Here is a 22,300-nt window from a genome sequence, read left to right on the forward strand (position 1 = left end):
ATACTCTTAATTGATTTTAATTTCTTCACAATCCATATACTCATTGTAAATGGGAAGGATTTTTTCTTAAATTTGAACTCTTCATCACAAAAACTTTGTTTAGATTTCATAAGTTTGCTTTTGAAAGTTTACCAATTAGTTTAATTAAACTAGTTCCTTTTATTTGCATTTTATTTAGCATACACTTAATTATTTTAGATTAAAATTTCATACTTTAGTTTTGTTGTTTGAATTGTGTTTTACACTATAGTCATAAGAATTTACCTAAAAGCATTTCTAACTTCCCTGTGGGATCGATATTTAGGACCCTATTAGAACCCTTTATTATTTAAAGTGATATGTGTACTTGCGTTATTATTAGTGGACTTGGCAGTTTAAAGATTTTTAAAAGAAAAAATTATTTTTATTAAAGTTATTTTTGTTGGGTTTACATTACATATTTATTATTATAACTCCTCTGTGTATTTTATAATATTCAAAAATATTTTCAAAATTAACACACAAAAATTCGTCGCATCAGAGGGGTGTGAGATTGAGAGGAAGGTTTTAGCATGAGAGAGAAGTCTTGGAGAAGAGAGGATCTTCTTTTAAGGTTGTAAGAAGAGAGAGAATGTGAGAGATTTCTTCTTCATTACACTTCTAAGAGAGAATTGAGTGTGATTGTTGTAAAGAGAGAAAGCGCTTAAAAGCGCTTAAAGGGAACTTCTAAGGATTTTCTTGAGAAGGAGTGTGAGATAAGTTATGTTCTTTTCTTTTATTATTTTGTAAACTCGTCTTTATATATGAAATCAATGTTTTGTCGTATCCTTCTCATGGATTCTGTGTAGTTTTCTTTATCTTTCTCCCTACTATGAGATATGGTTTTGTGAAGAATTAGTTTTGTTTTGTAAGGTTTTAAATGTAAATTGTTTGTGATTATTCAAACTCTGATCTTCATTTACATTTCAATCTGGCCAATTGAAAGGTTAAAAGTTTTTGAGAAGCATACGATCCGAAAGGGCTATGCCGAAAGGGCTATGCTTTCTACATGCTTTCTACAACAAGGTAAGAGTAACATTCAATTTCATGGGTGAGAATGTAATTCATGGGCTTGCGTGAAAATAAATAGAGAAATATACTTTGATGGGCGCAAAATTGGATATTTTAGGGTGACAGATTAAAACCCCCAATTTGGTCCAATTGCTTGGAAACAAAAGTAAGATTGTTAGCCCTTAGGCGAGGGAGAAATGAGAGCTCTGAAGTGGAAGTCTGTATCCTCTGAACCTAACCACGGATTTATTGACCAAACTCTAGATTAGTCAATGTTCTTTATGCAGTCTCAGAGGGTAAAGAATAGGATTACTCTTATTTAGAACAATATAATTTTATATCTATTTTAAATGATTTTAATTTCTTTACACTCCATAAACTCATTGTAAAGGGGAAGGATGCTTTTTTAAATTTGAAATCTTCGTTTCAAAACTTTTTTTAGTCTTTATAAGTTTACTTTTAAAGTTTAGCAATTAGTTTAGATAACTTAGTTCTTTTTAACTACATTTCATTTAGTACACATTAAATTTACTTTAAATTTATTTTTCTTACTTAAGTTTTATAGTTTGAATATTGTGTTTGACATTATAATCATAAGTATTTCCAACTCCCTGTGGGATCAATACTTAAGACTCCATTAGAGCACTTCATTACTTGAGCGATATGTATACTTGCATTATTATTACGGGTTTAGCAGCTTAGGGATTTTAAAAGATAAAATTATTTATACTAAATTTATTTTTATTGAGATTGAACTGCACATTTATTATTAGTATTCTCTTGTGTGTATTGTACCACTGAAAGATATTTACAACGCAAACCACAAAACTGCCCGCATCACCTATTTAATATATTTAAACCTTAATTACATTAGGTTTAAGTTAAATTAAACCCTAATTAGATCTTATCTCTATTAGACCTAATTAATCTCCTTAAACCTTAAATAAATTTTGTTTAAGTCAAATCAAACCCTGATTAGGTCTAATCCTTATTAGACCTAATTAATCTCCTTAAACCTTAATTACATTAGGATTAAGTTAAATTAAAACCTAATTAAATCTAATCCCTATTAAACTTAATTAATCATCTTAAACCTTAATTACAAAAGGTTTAAGTCAAATTAAACCCTAATTAAGTTCTATTCCCTATTAGACCTAATTAATTTTTTTAAACCTTAATTACATTATATTTAATTTAGACTTAACCTAATTAGGTCTAACACAAATTAGAAATAATTAATCTAATTAAATCTTAACTACATTAGGTTTAATTAACCCTGAACATAGTTAGGTCTAACCTAAATTAGACCTAATTAATCCATTAAACCTTACTTACATTAGATTTAAAAAACATTCAAACCCTAATTTGGTCTAATCCCCATTAGACCTAATTAATCTTCTTAAACCTTAATTACATTAGGATTAATTTAAATTAAACCCTAATTAGATTTAATCCCTATTAGATCTAATTAATCCCCTTAAACCTTAATTACATCATGTTTAAGTTAAATTAAACTTTAATTATAGTCTAATCCCTATTAGACCTAATTAATTTCTTTAAACCTTGATTACATTAGATTTAATTTAGAGTAAATCTAATTAGGTCTAACCCAAATTAGACCTAATTAATCTAATTAAATTTTAACTACATTAGGTTTAATTAACCTTATACATAATTAGGTCTAACCCAAACTAGACCTAATTAATCCATTAAACCTTACTTACTTTAGGTTTTATCAACTTCCAAACCCTAATTAGGTTTAACTTAAATTAGACTTAATTAATATAATTAAGCCTTATTCACATTAGGCTTAATTAAACTATAAACTCTAATTTGTTCTAACCTAAATTGACCTAATTAAACTAATTAAACCTTATCTACATTAGGTTTAAGTAATCCCTAAACAACGACTATGTCTAACTTAAATTAAACTTAAAACATCCATTAAGTCTTACTTAACTTAAGCTTATTCCTTTAACTTAAACACTTCAGTTCAACTTACATTGAACCTAAGTCAACTTAAATTTTAGGTTCAACCTACATTGAACCTAAGTCAATTTAAACTTTTAGGTTTAACCTACATTGAACCTAAGTCAACTTAAATATTAGGTTAAACCTACATTGAACCTAAATGAACAAAAACCCTTAGGTTCCATCTACATCGAACCTAAGTTAAAACATAAACTCCTAGGTTTAACCCACATTGAACCTGTTAAAACCTAAACTCTTAAGTCTATCTTATATTGAACTTAAATCGATATAAACCTTAGGTTCAATCCATATTGAACTTAAGTCAACTTAAACCAAATCTTAGATTCAGCCTACATTGATTCTAAATCAACCTAAACCTCAGGTTCAACTTAAAATGAACCTAAATCCTCTAAAACTTTAAATTCCTACCTACATTGGACTTAAACCATCCTAAACTTTAGGTTCTACCAACATCGAACCTAAATCACTTCATACCTTAAGTCCTACCTACAATGGAATTAAACCATCTTAAACTTTAGGTTCTATCTACATTGAACCTAAACCACTTCATACTATGGGTCCTACCTAAATTGAACCTAAAACTATCTCTAATCCTTAGGTTCTACATAAATTGAACCTAAGTAATATTAAATCTAAAGTCCTACCTACATTGAACTTAAAAATCTTAAACTTTAGGATCTATCTACATTGAACCTACATACCCTAGGTTCTAGCTAAATTGGCCCTATAACTATCTCTAACCTTAAGTTTCACCTAAATCAAACCTAAACCATCCTTAGGTTCTAATGACATTAAACCTAAATTATTAAGTTTCACATAAACTTCTTTAGACATAACCAACAATTAGATCTAAAATAAATAACACAATGAATTAAAACTAGCATATAAATTCAATTTTACAACCCACCGACATAAACATAAAATTTACTTTAGAAGACATTAAAACTTAAATTTGAATCTAAAAATATAATTGGAATACCAGTGTTCAAATCTACGAAGATCTCTTGGATGACACAATCTATAGTTGCTGACAAAAATCTTTCGGTCCTGGTTTAAACACCTTTCAGACTATGTAGATTTGAATACCCTTACGGCCCCGAGACAATGGAGCAATAGACATCTTGACTGAGTTGTTTAAAAATTTACTCAATCAATTAAAATTAATAAATTAAAACATGATTTTATGCTAATTATGTTCTATTTTTCAGGTTAACTGGAGACAAGAAATAAATTACACTTTAGATTTGCTTTTCATGTTATTAGGGCGTGCTAACTCTGTCTTGCAGGAATGACATTCTGAAGTGAAAAGGGTGAACCTCAAAGCATCAAAACAACAACAACAAAACAACGACAACAAAACAACAACAAAGCAACAAAACAAAATGACATAAATAAGACAAAAAAAATAAAATGACAAATCAAAATAAAAATAAAATGACAAATCAAAATAAAAACAAAATGACATTAACAAAAACTAAACAGCAAAATAGTATCGTATTCTTAAAAACTGTTATCTTAGGCTCAAACATTGATATTTCTTTCCTTGATCTTGACATTAAAATTTTCTTAGAGAATGAATGTTAACATTAATCAGGGGTTTTCTTAGGCAACTTTGATTGTTTGAGATGTAATTAACTATAGGAGCTTGCTCATATAGGAGAACGAAGAACTCAGAATAGATAATATACTTATATCTCTAGTTATCAAGTTTTTCATTTGATTTTCCTTATACAAGAATTTATTTTTTCTATATGTTCACCGCAATGAAAATCATCCCTACATTTCCTTTTTCTTTTATTTTCTATTTTTAGCCCTTTTCCTTCCTTCTTCGAGTTTCTTAATATCTAAGGATCTTTCGTATGATTCATAAAAATAAGTTACTTAGAGAATATGACAATATGATAGATAAAAAGAGCGGCGACTCCTCGATAATAATGACACCAATAATCGACATTCAACATGAGGAAATTGTCAGCAATGGTGGTGATAGGTATGGGCGACGACACCGTCTTCCAAGTCAATTTTGATGATTGGATCCTTCGATTCAATTGTCTTGCTAACTCTTTTTCGCCCTCATTCGTGGCCTTGATCTCAGATGATACGGCTCAAAGAGCTTTGGCTGTCTTTTTGCAAAGGAGTAGCAAAAGACCATTGAATTGGATTTAGTTTGTCACGTTTTTGTAATTCTTTTGTATCTTCAATGTTTTCTGGTATGACATCTTTGGAGAAAACTATTTCTTCAAGAGAGTGTGGTTAGTTGCATCTTCATGAATACCAATTTCATGTACTGAAAAAGATTATAGGTCTACCTTGATGTATTGTTCTTAACCTCATGTAGAGACGATTGGACCATCCTATACTCATGGATCCAAGGTAGACCAAGTAGGGCATTAAATGAATTCTCTGAGTCAATAATGTAGAATCTTGCAGTTGCTCTTGCTAAATAGCCAATCCTCATTGTCAATGTTTTTGATCCAAGAGCTCTCTCTCCATGCTGATTAAAACCCTTTAGTAAATCTTATCTGTTGCAAGCTTGCAACCAACGATTTCCAAATATGCTAGCGTTCATAGGTTCATCAAGTTGATTAACTCTCCCGGACCAACCAACACCCTGGAGACTGTGAATTTACCAATGGTGACTGAGATATAAAGAGGTCAGTTATTAATAGCTATACTGAGCAACAAGTCATTGTCTATGAAAGTGACAACAAACTATCCCTTCAACCAACAAATGTTGTCTAAGGAGTTATTAGTCAATTGAGCTAAGCAAATCACTTGATCAAGTATGGCTCTGATCAAAGCTTCTCTATTCCCCTTTGAAAGGCTCAGAGCATCATAGATTCCTAGTTTGGCTACCAACTTATGTAGATGGGCTTGTACATTATATTCCACTTTGTTATTTTTTCTTCTAATATCTTTCAGTGTTGGTATTTTTTCCACCAGCGTGGTCGGCTCCTTCTGAACGATTATATGTTTCCCTTTATATTTTGGAGCCATTCTTGGAGGCAAGACCTTCCCACTCCTTATGTTCACTTCCTTTATTTCCTCTGCCTCTTGAAGTGGATCAAGAGTTTTATCTGTTAGAATGATGGCTAGCTCTTATGGTGTTGTCTCTAAGTCTGAAAATTAAATATCGATTGCAATCGGTGTTCCTTAGATTTTGAGGACAGGTGTTTCACTATCTAAACTATCATAGTCCACGTTGTAAACATCTTCCTTAGCCATATCGATGAGTTCATCAAGGTTTAGTATGATTTGAAGATCATCATGGGAATTGAAATTTAAATCAGATTGGTCGTTAGTTACATAATCACTAGAGACAGTAAAAATGTAGCAAAAATCAAGTTTCTTTACATTATAGATTCCCGAAGGAACATAAATATAATCTTATAGAGTCAATGTTTTCAGGGATTTCTCCCCCAAATCTGAAACAACCAATCAAGAAGATGCAGCCCCTACACTTCCCATCTCACCATCAATCCATGTCTCCTTAATGATCTTCTTTTTTTTTAACTCCTGCGACGGTGACTTCTCTGGCTTGATGAACAAAATTGGCTTGGCAGGCTGTAGGCTGTGGGTGGATGCTAGCATTAATGCTACTTGAATATGATCAAATATCTTCTTGAAGGATCTGGTCCAAACTGTGATCCATCCATCATCTACCATATAGGGATTGATTGGGATGATTAGCTCGGTCGAAACTATGTTACCAGAACATCTTTCAGGTTCTTTCAAACATTATTTCAGAATGGTTATACTTTCATTTTTGAGGTTCCTCTTGATCCAGTACTTGAAGGTAATGTAATCCTCTATGGCGTGCCCCAATAATTTGTGGTACAGACAATAATTGGGTTTACCTTTCTTGTCGGCTTCCTTGAGCACCTTTGGCTCGGGCAGCACAAATTTGGGTTTTTTGAATAAACTCTAAAACATCTTTGCCACTACCTCCCTATTGAAGGAACAAACTTTGTTTAACCTCTATCTCAAAGACGGAATCTAACTCCCATCCATGCGGTAAGGACCTGACTGTAACGGTTGCTGACTATACTGTTGGCATTGCAGATGATCATACTACTAGTTATATTGTGGTGGTGCTAGTAGGTTAGTTGAGGTGGCTCATTCTAGATCTGCATTGGTTGCTTACCCTTATCAACTACTACCATCGTTCCCGTTCTCTTATCAAATGTCTTCGCCGGCCTTGGCTTGTCGGCCTTCTCCAAGAATTCAAGTTGTTTGGCCTCCTCTTGTAAGCTTGCAGCTTTGCTAAGTAGCTTCTCGAAAGTCTTGATGGTAAACCCCTTAGGAAAGAAAGCTATTAGACCGTGAATGCTTTTGAGTAAGATCCCAATCACTTACTACTCCTACAACTGAGGCTCACACTTCATGCTGCAATTTCTTCAATACAAAATATAATATATCAACATCAACCACAAGATCACGGACGGTCATATGGTGTTGAGCTCCGACAAACCTTTTACAACATGTTCTTTAATTTTGTGAAGGTATTTATCGATACATTATGTAAATATGCATATCAATTGAAGGCGACCCCAGAAAGGCTACTCATAAACTGTCGAAACAAAAGCACTTTACTAACCCTTGAATTTCAACAGCTTGCATGAAAGTGTGTCACATGTTGTCAGTGGTTCTCTGTATTGTCAAAGGTCTTGAAAGTTAGTTGTACAAATCCTTTGGGGTAAACAACATTGAACTCCTCTGCCTAAGGTCTACTATTTGGACTTGATGCCCCCTCCCTTTGACTGGGTCAGTGAATCCTTCACCTGTTGTTCCACCATCTATCGTATATCCTTTTTCGGTAGTATACTCTGCATTGAACTCTTTCTTCCCATCTAAAATATGGACATCATCCAGCTGATTTACTCCTCTGCCTAAGGTCTACTATGTTTTGTGGCTTAGGGGATGTAATAATTTTATAAGCCACTACTGAATCCTTGTGAAATTAATTCCTTTTATATAAAATAGTGTAACACTTGCCCAACAAAAAGGGGAGGTTTAACTCTTATAAATAGAAGATAATGTGTAACATGAAGGGGATCCCTTTTTTAAGTTTTACTAAGAAGATTTAATAAAAATTTGAGGCTTTTCTTTTTCTCATCAACTCTCTCTCTCTCTCTCTCTCTTTCTCTCTCTCCCTCCTTTTCAACTCGTACATTCTATTCCTCGGGTGTTATTCTGAGACAAATCTGGGTTCAACACTTCATAATCTTCAACATGATGGTTTTGATTCTTATTTTCTTGGCCGGATTTGCTAGCTACATTGCTTTATCTATGTCGATGAGAGATAAAATTGGATATGACTGATATTAGAGTAATTAAATATGTTTTCGTTGCTCTTAGCTTGTCGTCAATTGTTTGCCTTGTTTACCAGCTTGAAGTGAGAGCTATGATTAGGGATCTAAATGAACTAATGTCATGATGAACAACACAAGCTCGTCTCAATTAAAACTTAATCATGTTCATCTAAACTAGTGATTAAACAAACTTGAAAATTTTTTAAACACCCGAAGCTTAAATGTACTAAACACAAACATAGTAGAACTTATTTATTTTTTTTATGAAAAAAAACTCATTTTTTGTTCAATAAGTAACTTATTAGATACTTGATATTAAACTTGGTGATAGCTCATTATTATTTAACTAATGTTTGATTAGCTATAATTTATTTAATTATAGATTTATAGTAATATATTATTATAGCAATAATACTTTTAGATTAATTATCAATATATTAATTTACTTTTGGTCTCTTGTAGGTTCTACACATGAAAGTGTCAATTCTAAGTGTTGAAGTTTTGATCGTTCGATTTTATAAAGATGTGGAATTCTGATCTCAGATGTTATGACACACAACTTCTTGTCATTGATTTACTACTTGTCAAATCATTTGCTTTATTTATTATTATTATTATTATTATTATTATTATTATTATTATTATTATTATTATTATTACATATATATATATATTCATATATCAAATGGTTGGATTTCATTGTCTTGCTTTACATTAGGGTTCCTAAAGGGAAGATGATCTCCTGGTGTTGGCTGACGGCGTTTAGAGTGGAAGTGGTTGTCTCTTGTGGCTCTTCTCAACTTGGGTTTATTGTTGAAGTCTGGAGTCTGGTTTTGACCCTTCCCGGGTGTGAAAGTTTTTGAATATTTACTGTTACATTAGGGTCTGAGGAAGTTACCATGCCTCAGGTCTTGTGCTACTACAATGGCCTTACCTATAGATGTGGAAACCAATGCTCAGTGGACATAGGCTACCTATGCAAGGGTGGTTGGTAAAGCTACTGATATTCTTCAGGATTCTGAAATGTCAAAGCTTTCCATGATACAGCTGCTGAAAAGGGGTCCTTCCCTTGCATTCATCCTAGGCACTAAAGATGGTGAACTAGTAATCTACTTCTCAGAACAGGAGATAAACTCCCTCAACTAAAAGGCCAAGTTTACCCTCATTGGTAAATTCCTGTTGGGGCATCCAAAGATGAAGCTGGTAAGGAATTACTTTCATTCACTAAAGTTCATTGGGGCTTGGAAAGTAGGCTTATTAGATGGAAGACACCTCTTGATCCAACTCACTATAGAAGAGGATTATGTTAGGCTCTTTGCTAAGCAATCAATAATGATTGTGGGAACCACCATGAAGATATTAAAATGGACTCCAAGTTTTGATCCAAGTAAGGAACCACCTGTGGTTCCCCTCTGGTTCAAACTGCCAGGTCTCCCTCTTCCTTTCTTCAACTTGAATGCATTATTTAATATTGGAAGTTCTTTAGGCAGGCCTTTAAAGGTGGATGCCCCCACTTACAACAAGGCACGACCTGCACTTGCCAAAATCCTCATTCAGAGGGACATTACCCTTCCAGAACTGAAAAGAATTTGGATAGGGTCTGAAACAGAAGGTTTCTCGCAGAATGTGGTGATGGAGCAAAGACCTTACTAATGTCAACACTGCAAAATGTTTGGACATACTATGGATAGATGCTACCCCCCCCCCCCCCCCCCCCCCCCCTTCTAAGAGAAACTTTAATAATACTAAGGAGGCTACCAATTTCAATGCTGAGCAGATGCTTACTCTTCCTACAGAAGGGACTACTTACGCCCAAGGCCCCCCCCCCCCCCCCCCCCCTGGGGAGACTAAGGAGAATTTAAAAGACACTCCTATTTCTTCTACTGCCCCATCTTCAGTGTCTCCTAGGATGACAATCAGGAAAGAACTGAATGAAGTGACAGTAATCACTCCTACATCTTCTGAGGACACACCTAATGGTGATTACGAGGAAGTGAGGGGTCTTTCTACAACTATTAACAAGCTATTGAGTGTCCTTGTGATAGTAAAATTGCAGAAATGAAACACTCATTGGAGGAGGACTAGCAAATTCACAATGCGAAAAAGAAGAAAAAATAGGTGATAGAAGTGCAAAATTTACAAAAAGCCTCAATTTCAGTGGAACTAGGAGGCACTGCTAATGTAAAGATTGGTTCCCCTCTCAACCCTCTAGAGGCAGAACTAGATCTAGATCACATCGCTCCCTCCATCCTACTCCACAAAATGATTAATCCTCTTTGTTGGAACATTAGAGGAATTTCCCACCCTCTGTCCCTTGAAAGAATTTTCCATCTTAATAAAAAATACATACTTTGGTGCATTGTTATTCTTAAGCCCATGGTTCATAAGTATCCTCATAGACTCACTAGTAAGTTCCCCAATTTTTCTCATCAAGCTAATATTAATAATAATATTTGGATTGTTTGTAGAAATGAGATCACTTGAAACATTCAGGTGGATCATTAGCAATTTGTACACCTCTCTTTTCAGATCAATGGACATTTGGGCTATGCCACTTTTATTTATGCAGGTTGCCATAAGGATGACAGAAAGGAACTTTGGTCTTGCCTCAACCAGATTAGCAAGCATATGCACTCCCCTTGGTTAGGGGGTGGATTTTAACTGCATTACCTCTTCAGCTAAAAAATCAGGGGGTAGGGTCTCGAACATCTCCAAAATGACCACTTTCAGTGATAATATGCATCAGGCAGGTTTGTTTGACCTGGGTTTCAAGGGACCTTCTTTCACTTTGAAGAGGGGGCCTACTTGGGAACGACTAGATAGAATAGTGGTGAATGATCAGTGGTTTTTCCAGTTCCTCCTTACTTTTGTTACTCATCTTACTCTAGCTGGATCTGATCACAGACCTTTACTAATCTCCATAACCTCTCATTTAAATCATGAGTAGCCCACCCCTTTCAGATATCTCAACATGTGGTCCCCCCACCCTTCTTTCCTTAACATTGTTTTTAAGAATTGGAATGTTGTTAACCACCCAGAGCCCTTGGAAAAAATCAGCCTTTTGCATATTAGAGTTGGTAGAGCTTTCAGGAAGTGGAGTTGGGATGCTTTTGGTAATGTGCACAGTGCTGTGGATTCTGCAGAGAAAGATGTGGAGAGGTTAGAACATAAGGTTCATAATGGATATGCAGTGGAAAAAACCCTTCTTACCACACAGAATAACCTTTTTATTGCTATTGAAAATCAAGAACAATTTCTAAAATAGAAGGCATTCATTAACATCTTTACTGATGGGGATAGAAATACTAAATTTTATCATGCCTAAATTAAATACAGGAGGAAATGCAACACTATCCACTATATACAGACTGCTGAGGAGAGTTGGCTACATGAAAATTCTATTATTGCCAGAAATGCACTCTTCTCCTATAATCAACTTTTGAACCAAATCCCTGCAAATAGGCCCACTGTGGATGGCACATACTTTACAGCAGAGCTTACCTTTACCAGAAACCTAGTACTCACTGATCTCCCCACTGAAAAGGAAATTTGGAAGGCACTGAATTCTATTGATAATTCCAAAACTGTAGGGCCTGATGGCTTCACTGCAAATTTTTACAAGAAATCCTGACAAATCATCAAACTGGATGTTATTGCTACTATTGACAGTTTTTTCCAAGGCAACAACCTCCCCAACTATTTCAGTGAAGCTAATTTTGTTATGGTGCCTAAATTTGATATACAGAAAAATTGGGACCACTACTGGCCTATTTCTCTCACCTCTGTGATCAGCAAAATCATTAGCAAAGTTATTATGAGCAGACTCCAGCCTCATCTTGATAAGCTGATCAGTCCCAGCTAAACTACATTTGTTAAGGGTAGGTCCATCACTGATAATGTATTGCTTGCATAGGAGATGTTTTTAGATCTAGATAAGACTTGTAGAGGAGGGAATCTGATTTATAAATTGGATATTAAAAAGTCCTATGACACTATAAATTGGGATTTCGTCTTGGAAATTCTATCTGCCAGAGGTTTTCAACTTGCTTTTTGTACCCTCATTCACATATGTTTGATTAATAATGGGCATTCTATTCTTATTAACGGGCAAGCCAAGGCATCTTTCACTGCTACTAGAGGCTGAAGCAAGAGATCAATTATCACCTACTATCTTTATACTTGCTATGGATTACTAGTCCATAGTTCTTGACAAGTCTCTTTTAACCCAGAGTTACTTTAGGTACCATCACAGATCAAACATGGTCATTTCACATCTATTTTATGTTGATGATATCATGGTGTTTTCTAGTGCCCATAAAAATGCTGTTAAAAAAGTTTATCACTGCCTACAGGACTTCCAATCTCACTCTGGCCGGATAAGTGTCAACTTATATTTAATCAAAGATCTTCCCCCAACATTAAGTAGTAGATTTCCTACTATATAGGATTTTCCATTTCTCAACTCCAAATCAAATATCTTGGTGTTCTCATAATAAGTGGCAAATCCAAGCAGATCTAATTTGATGCAGTCCTTCATAAAATCACCACTTATCTCTCAGGTTGGACCCAATCTTTCCTATACAATGGTGGAAGAATTAATTTGCTTAAAAGTATTCTCACAACCTTCCCTTCATACATACTACATATGACAAATATGAAGAAAAGCACCCAATTACAACTGGGGAGGGCATTTAACAGGTTTTTGTGGTCTGGTCAAAAACAGCAACTCCATTGGGCTTCATGGCAGAAGGTAGCCAAACCTACTTTGGCTGGGGGGTATTGGGTTTAAAGGGCTCTAATTGGAGAACTTTCCACACTTTACTGTCCACTGACGACATCCTTAAGTTAAAGGGTTTAAAGAGCCCTTCTAGATGTTGGTTGTGCATGGAGAAGGAGGAAAACATCCCTCACCTTATTTTTAAATGCAAATTTACTCAGGATGTCTGGGCTGAACTTCTAAAATAGCTAACCTTGGATGAATCATTTTTCACTAGTCCCACATACATACTTGTTGGCACAGCTGAAAAGCCAAAAACTATTAATCTATTCCCTTCATGGTGGTTTGGTTCTTATGGATGTCTAGGAATCATGCCAAATTTGATGGCAAACCTCCACAGATTGCACAGGTGGTGATAAATTGTGTATCTTACCTCTCCAAAATGATTCAGCACAAAAGATTTCCTAATGTATGTAACTCCCATCATATTGCAAGAATGGCTTCTCCCTTGATTTATAAAGTGTATTGGAGACTCCCTCAACCTCTTACTGTAAAAATTAACACTGATGGAAGCTTTAATGATATGGGTGCTGGTGTGGGAGAGGTTTATAGAAACCACGCTAGTCAGTGCCTATTATTTTTTCATGCCCTATCTACTGATGTTCTTGAGGTAGAACTTATTGCTGTCTTCTAGGCTCTAACCCTTGCTGTTAAAACTTATTGGTTACATCTTTGGGTTGAGGTGGATTCCACTTTGCTCCTTAGACAGCTGGAATTGGAGTAGCAATCCACATGGTATCACACCCAATGGATCCAGAAGATCAAATTACTTAAATCTCATCTTAATGTCCATTTCACTTTCAACTACAGGGAAGGAAATAAACCTGCAAATTGGCTTGCTAGATATGGGCTTCATACCAATTCAATTTATGTTGCTGTTCACCCCCCTCCCATCCTTTTTGCTTAATGGGGACACTCATGATGTACCTCATTTCAGAATTGTTGCCTACAACACCTACAGGAACTATTGTTTACCCTTCTCCCTGGAGCAGTTGGCCGATTGGTCTCCCTGATGGCTCTGTTATTTGAGTGTTTTTCTTCCTCTTGTATTTTCTTTCTTTTTGTTTGTAGTTGTATTTTTGGAAGTGGAACCCACAGGCTTCGGTTAGATGGGATCCTTTCTTCCTCTTATTTGTTGGGTTTTCTCCATTTTGGTTAACATGTAGGGAGTATATATATATATTGTTGCATTATTTTAAAATGATTGGGCAATATAAACATGGAGTTCTAAAAGTGAACTTTTTTTGTGTTTATTCTCTTTTATTATGCATCATTTGGATTCCTTTAATTTTTCTCAATTATTTATAGAATTGATAAAAAACTTAGCATTTGTAAGTCACTTTGTTCTACTAGTTCTTTTAGACTTTTGTTCATGTTTCAATTTTTCTTCTCTATCTTAGAATTCATCTTTGTTAGATTATATCTAATATGTATACAATATGACATTATGTGGGTAGTTTATTTACATACATGATTTATTCAATTGCGTATTTATTTAGATTTGTAAAATTAATTATTGAAATTTTTATATGAAAATATAGAAACTCATTCAAATTTTAAGTTTGCTTAAATAGTCATTCACTAATCATAAACAAATCAAGTTCAATTATTGAATAATTTAACAAGTCAATCTTGCACAACATTTGAAAACTCTTAACACAAGTTCAATCCAAACTTAAACTACTTATAATCATATCAAGCCAAATTCAATCTATAATATACTCAGCTCGATTACAGCCCCAACTACTTACTTTATATGACCGGTACATATTGCTTGTCCTCTAATTGGGAAATTAAAAATAAAATTAAAAATAATAGAACCACTCCGCATTCTTTGGTTTATTCACATTTAATATAACACTAAATCAAATTTTATTGTTATCACTGTATAACATAACATTTTACTTATATATTTTGACTCCTATTAGATTGTATCAAAATCAAATTGCATTTAGTCATAAATTATTTATTGTCCAAAAGCATAGTTGTTAAAGCACCTGTATTTACTTTAAATGATATTATACTTTTAATATAGAAAGCAATTACAGCACCATTCGCTACCATATTAAGGCCAAACCAAGGCCTTGAAAAAGACTCGTTTAACTTGATCTCCTATGGCTTGATAATTAGCTTGAGTTTGATTGATCTTTATAAGCTCGTTAGTTTAATAAACCAAATATGCACAAAATCTTATCAAAGCACATTCAGCCCAACAGTAATTTAGTTATATTTACATATAGATGAAAATATGCAATGTATATGAATTATACATTTTTTTATGAATAATTTAGTCAGACAAATTGTCTAAACATGGAAGCAAATCTAGCCAGACAACTTGAGCTTGATGAAACATCGATGGTTTATTTCCCTAGACCAAATTCATTGCAAATAAATATTCATGGCAAGAAAGACATTTTTTCACCAGTCGAATTTATGAATCAATACAATATTTGTGGAAAATTATTATTTCATCTGACAAAAATTCATGGCAAGAATTGAATTAGGTGAAAAAGAATTATTTTTTTCTCATTTCTTTTTTTTATTTTTTATTTTTATTTTTCAAATTTAGCGTTTGAGACGGAAATCAAACGTCCTTCTCGGACAAAAGTGGCTCGGAGTAAGAGTTGGTTTCCTCACCTTGCTTCCATAGGCTTTGCAGGAAACTGTACTGTTTCCTGGGCGTTTGGTCTGAGTTATGAGACACCAATCCGTGCAGCTTTTGCACCCGTTGGAGGCAGATTTGCACGGCATCATGAACTCTAACAAAGCACCACTCTTTACCGAGAATATCAAGTAGGCCAGATTTGAATAGAGAGAGATGAACTTCTCTGCTGGGATTTGCAATTAAAATCTGCACATTAAACAAAATTTCAAGGCTAGGATCCTCAATAATGCTGGTATTATAGTTATACCTACAGCATATTGAAATTAGTGAAAAAAATTTTGGTCTAGATGTTGTGATTAAAGAGAAATTGTGGATGAATCTCGAACTCGAAGGCTTTAAATCTGCTTTAAAATGGGTGCAGCAGTAATTATGCTGATATAAATATTGTTCTTGAAATTGTATGAGAGAGAGAAATGATAACCTGGATGCCCCGTGATTTGTACTCTTGATGTAACTCCTTGAGTGCTTGAATGGCGCTTGAATCCACATATGTAACAGCTGCAACAAATAAAATCTCAATAAGCTAAATATCCACATCGACCTGGCCTAAAATGGAAGGATTCTTAGAGGCTTTTCTGGAAAGCAGATTCCTGAATTTATTATTTTCGATTCAGTTATAAGAAAAAACTTTTAATCAAACACTTCATATTGAAAAACGAATTTTTCAAATGATCGGAATGCGGAAATACTGTCATTTATAATAAATTTAAAATTGAATTGATCAATATCTTGCTTTCTCCATTCTCGGACAACTTAATAGATAAAATCTATGAGTTATTCAACATTGGCCGTTTGAACAATGTAAATAAGAATCTTAATTTTGCGTATAAACAGTTTGGCATATATTTAGAAAAATAAATAAATAGGCTGGGATAGCATAAATGTTTTAGTTTATACCAATTAGAAGTTTTCATAACACATTGAACTACATCATACAACGATCATTTTGTTTACATGTCTTTTTGAATTACAAATGTATTCCTCAAATGAAAAGAACAATAAAATAGACAGCTTGTTTGGGGCGAAGGTTTTCCTGTACTGTGATTTCGTACCGCAATTTGTGGTGTTTGTTTACCGCGGCGCAACCGCAGTCTAATTAATTTTATGGAAAATGCGGGCCACGAATCGAACCCAAGACCTGCGTTCCTAACTGTTACTTTTCCTTCACTACCCTTGTTCCTTTGCTTCCCTCCTTCCCTCGCCGCGCCTCTTTCCCTAAAAATCTCCTCTCTCGAGCTCCTCTATTCCGTGGTTCTAGTAACTAGCCCTTGTTTCTGGTTGTTTTTGGTGATTTCTGGTGGATGTTGTAGTGAGCTTCCACTCCTCTCCCTCCTCTCATTTTTTTAGATCGGTTTGGTGGTTTTGCGCAGTCTGTGTTCTGTGCGGTGGTTCCTCTTCTTTGATTTCGATTGGTTGTTCTGGTGGCTTTCTATTCTTCCTCTCCCTCTCCTCTCCCTAGGAATCTCCTCTTTTGTTCCTCATAGTGTCTACATGGTGGTCACTCTTCTTCCTCTCTCCACTGTTTTGATATTCTCAGTGCTATCTACTAGTTGGTTCTTGATTTTGCAATTGGGCGTAAAGGTTCAAGTGTGGTGGTTTTTTATTTTGCAATTTGGTGGTTTCGACACTCTCCTTTTTGCTTTCAATGGATGTTGGCTTTTCGGTTTGGTGGTTTTCGGTGTGATATGCTTGGAAGATATTTTTACTTCTTTATGTTGCATCCTGTTGATGGATTTGGTTATGTGAAAAGTTTGGTTTTGTGGTGCTGTTTGCATATGCGAATTAGAATATAGATGGTGTTGGTTGGAAGTGCAAGTGAAAAGGCAATAGAAATTGTTGCCTTATCTACCATGTGGTTATTTATTTTTCAATTGCTTGTGTGCAAGAACTTGTTTAGTTGTTCTCTCTATTCTCCTAGCGTTCATCGTTTTTTGGTGGATGTTGGTTTTTTAGTTTGGTGATTTTCAGTGTGATATGCTCAGTACGTCACTTTGCTTATTTATACTGCACCCTATGATGATTTTGATTATGTGAAATGGTTCGTTTGGTGGTGATGTTTACATATGTGAATTGGAACATACAAGGTGGTGGTTGGAAATGCAAATGAAAAGGAATACAAATGTTTGCTATGCAAATTGATGGTGGTAGTGTTTGCATATGCAAATTGGAATCATAGATGGTGAGGATTTGAAATGGAGGTAATGTTGTTGCCCGAATTATTTGATATCGTTGCAAGAAATTTGGTTGATGTTATTGCCCCAATTTTGGTTGAGGTGTTCATCATGTTGTTGGTGTGTGGGTGTGCTGAGGTGGTGGTGGTAGTATTGTGGATGTTTTGGTTTGTTGATGCCTTGGTGTGTGGAGGTGGTGGCAGTGGTGTAGTGATGGGTGGGTGGTGCGATGGTCTGGTGTGGAGGTGTTATGCACGTTGTCGGAGGAACAGTGGTGCTGCTATTGTGAAATTCTTTTTTTTCTCTGAGATGCGTTCAATATTTTTTATGGCAAATATTTATGTTGATTAGTTTATTTCATGCTAGTATACACAATGGTTAGGACCAAAGAGGTCAGTTCATCCGCAACGTGGGAAAAAATACAAAAATAATATTTTGTGACTTTTGCTTCAAGGAGGTCGAATTGAGAAATAGGTCGGCAACCTATTTAAACAAGAAAGATTGACAAAATATTATTAAAAATTCCAATGACAGTACATACAGGGATTATGATAGAATACATTTAAAAAACAAATGAGATCAACTTAAAAATGATTAGAAAATATGAAAAGAATTGAAGCGAGGAACCAAAGACTTGGGTTGGGTTTTGATAAAGCGAATAATTGATGTCACGAAGGAGTGGTGAGCAAAGAGATTGGGGTTGAGCATTTTTTAAACATTCGTTGCTTTTGTTAATTTTTCATTTTTTTTGTTTCAAATGCATCAACATGTGCTATCACTTCGTAGGTAGTGTCAGCTGCAAAAAAATTTAAATACTGGCATCAATTTTGAGTTAGAAGAGAAGTTAGATCGTATGTTTGGTGATGTCGTGGTAATAGACAATAATACATGCACACCTAGTGATGCCAATTTTGGTGGCATAGCTGAAAACTTGGCTGCATAACAAACCCCCGACCCGAGCCTCCATGAAGTTGAGTCCACTGTCAGATTTCACTGTTAGTGGTTTCATGCATCGATAACCCCGACCCATCACAAGCAACTTCTGTCCAGCAAGTCATACGTATTCTGGAGGCAACTCCAGAAATTTATAAGGACATGTGATACACCCTTTTTCCAAGTGTGCTCACACTTTGGGGTCTCAAGCAAGTGTGTGTGTTGTATTAGTAATATCGGAATTTTGAGTTTGGAATATCGATCCCACGGGGAGTGAGGGAATTAGACTTAATAGAAGTTCTATCCTACTAGGTTCAGTTCTAGCCTGGAATTGAAATTAAGTTAAGGTTCAACAAACTACTACTGAATTACAATCAAGTTTTAAAGATTAATGGCCCGTTTGGTGAGGCTTAATTGGTGCATTTGCATTTTGAAAACGCAGCCCGAGGCATTTGTTTCGTGCATTTCGGCCGCTTATCCAAAAATGTCGTTTGTGTTTTATAATAAATGTGGTGTGGTCAACCCTGCGGCCCGCATTCTTACCTATGAAAGTTACGTGCTTGCCTTTTGTTCCTCGCTCGACCACCGTTTTGCCCTAGGTGTCTCCTCGCTTGCCTCTGTCCCTCGAACACCACTATCTTGTGATTAGTGGTGCCTTCCACTTCTTCCTCCTCCCTCCGACCTCTGGTTACTGTGCTCTGTAATTAATTTCGATGGAATGCCCTTCTATATGCAATTTGTGATGGTTTATCGATAAAATGGTATCTCTAAAGGGTTTTCCGACGAAATGGCTTTCTTTGCCGAATTTTTTGATTTTTTGATAATTTGGAGAATGGGTGAAAATGAATTAGGGTGACTGTGGTAGGTGAAAGTACAATTTGGCTTGCTTATTGCGGTTTGTGGTCTTTGGCTTGCTTTTTGTTTATTGTGGTTTGTGGTCTCCAGAAGAAATGAAATGAAATTTCCTATATATGTGCTAGTTCAATGGCTTTCTCTTTTTTGTTTATGGTTGTTTGCTCCATCTGGTTTCTAGTTTAAATGGGTTAGACTTGGAATTTCCTTTTTGTCGTGACATTTGAAGGTTGAGTTGCTCATTTTGTTCCACGGTCTGTTGGTCTTTGTGGGTTGCACTATTGCATTTGATGCTTCATTTTCTGTAATGGGTTTCCCTGTTGCATTTGTTGTTCTATGGTCTATTGGTCTTGGATCTTTGTGGGTTGCCCAATGGAAGGTTGGTCTTGGTGGGTTGCCTTATTGGGTTGCCTTATTGCATTTGATGCTCTATTGTCTGTTGTGGGTTGCCCTGTTTCATTTGTTGTTCTATGGTTTGTTGGTCTTTGATCTTTGTGGGTTGCCCCCTATAGAAGGTTGGTATTGGTGGTTTGCCTTATTGGGTTACCCTGTTGCATTTGTTGTTCTATAGTCTGTTGGTCTTTGTGGGTTACTCTGTTGCATTTGGCGGCGGCTTGTTAGTGTGGTGGTTGTGGCTTGTTGGTGTGGTGGTGGTGTGTTGGGTGGTGACTGTGTTGTGGCTATGTGTGTGTGTGTGACTGTGGGGGTTTGTGGTAGTGTTGGTATGTATGTGGTTTGGTGGTGATGGTGGTGGTGGCTTGTTAGTGTGGTGGTGGTGGCTTGTTAGTGTGGTGGTGGTGGCTTGCTGGTGTGGTGGTGGAGATGTGTTGGGTGGTGGCTGTGTTGGGTCTATGGGTGTGTGTGTGACTGTGGGGATTTGTGGTAGTGTTGTTCTGGTTGTGTTAGTATGTATGTATTGGAGTGATGGTGGTGGTGGCATGTTAGTGTGGTGGTGGTGACTTGTTGGTGTGGTGGTTGAGGTGCGTTGGGTGGTGAATGTGGGTGTGTGTGACTGTGCGGTGTGATAGTGTTGTGGTGGTGGTGGCTTGTTAGTGTGGGGGTGGTGGCTTGCTGGTGTGGTGGTTATTGTTGGATCTTCATTGAAAGGTTTTTGTTTATTTTATAAAATCTATGTTTATTTTATGTCACTTGTTTTATTGATATTTTTTATTTTACAATTTTCACGAAATTTTGTCGATGTTTTTTTTTTCCAATTGCATTTTATTTGTTTTTTTTTGTAGGTTTTTGAGATCTATGACAAGACATTTGATCTTATGGGTTTTTCTGACTGACCTATTGGTCGTTGTTGGTTAGTGTCACATGTAAAATTCTAATGAAGGCAACCATGTTCCTCTCTTCTTTTCGGTGCAGCGTTTTATGAGGACCTTATGGATTGCCTTTTTTGGCAATATACTGATGTGACACACAGGAGGTTGGTTTTACATGGGTTAACGGCAACCAAAAACCTTTATTTTACAAGGTCTACTATCTTCTTGTAGTGACAAATTTGTTGGTTAATGTAATGAGTTCTCTAATACCTCAAGAATGCACAATATTGTAATTAATTACTTTTTCCATCAATTTATGCTTGTTTACTCAATACACTTTCCATTTATTTCCATTTCCTTGTATATTTTCTATGAATTTCATCTTCTGTCATGACTAATGTGTTCTCTTTTGAATCTTACAAGGAAGAAGAGCTCCAAGATTTCAGCGACCTCCTGACGAGTGCTATGTCGCTACAGATTACAGACTTCCCTACTAATTTTACGTCGGGCACATAGCTACTCACGTAAATAGAATTATTTCCCTCATTATTTTCTTTAATTGCACAGTCATTTTTATTATTTACTATAAATTATACAAAATTTGTTAAAATGAGAATTATTATAATTTAGAAATATTTACGTACTAAGTATTTTCAACTCAAACCTTAGTTGATAGCAATTTATAGAAAACTAGTTGTAGACTAGATGCACCCCAAATAGTACGTATACATGCGTCATAGAGCGCAATTTGATAGGTATTTTAGTTCAGTTTTTATATTTAGTGTAAAGATGATTAGGTAACTATTGACCTCAATTTTCGTGAGGTCTAGTATTCCTCGTAGGAGTTAGGATCTCGCCTTAGGGGTCTCCCTGCGACTATCTAAAACCTTAGAAGTGGGACCCGCCTCGTTTTAGTTCGACCCGCTTCCGTCCCCTTCTGGAGTTTCGCGTGTGTGGTATCAACTTCTAGCACTTAGAAGGACGAAACCAACATAAGGAAACCCAAAAGGGATTCCCTATAGGACCTTCCTGAGCCTTAGGGTGGCCTTTTGCACAATTCGCACTCTCGCGCACAAGCTTCGCAGTTCGGAGAGTCGACGCGTTTGATCGTCACGATTCGCATCGCTTGCACTGTTATTTGTCGAGGGCTCGAGTAAACCTTTTGGGACGATCGATCGCGGGTCGAAATTTTGTGAAATTTAAATTTCGACGCGTTTTGACCCGATTGTCGACGACGTCGTCCGAGCGACCCCGGATGACGAAACGGACTGCGCCAACGCGTCCGGAACGTCAATTTTGCC

The 22,300-nt window shown here is 35.7% G+C and overlaps 1 protein-coding gene across 2 annotated transcripts in view; it reads right to left on the reverse strand.

The window, feature by feature from the left end:
- Positions 1-15,302: 15,302 nt before the first annotated feature.
- The window catches only part of LOC110033734 (sulfate transporter 4.1, chloroplastic-like), a 45,397-nt gene continuing 38,399 nt past the window's right edge, over positions 15,303-22,300 (reverse strand). The window contains exons 14-15 of one of the 2 annotated variants that reach the window (XM_020737799.1): positions 16,197-16,273; positions 15,303-15,961 (exon numbers count right to left, since the gene is read on the reverse strand). In XM_020737799.1, the coding sequence (XP_020593458.1) occupies positions 15,695-15,961; positions 16,197-16,273 (344 nt within the window). In that variant the 3' untranslated portion in view covers positions 15,303-15,694. The remainder of the gene's footprint in view (positions 15,962-16,196; positions 16,274-22,300) is intronic. The other variant, XM_020737800.1, reaches the window with a different exon arrangement.

This window comes from Phalaenopsis equestris, unplaced genomic scaffold, assembly GCF_001263595.1.
Source record: "Phalaenopsis equestris unplaced genomic scaffold, ASM126359v1 Scaffold001271, whole genome shotgun sequence".
Lineage (NCBI taxonomy): Eukaryota > Viridiplantae > Streptophyta > Magnoliopsida > Asparagales > Orchidaceae > Phalaenopsis > Phalaenopsis equestris.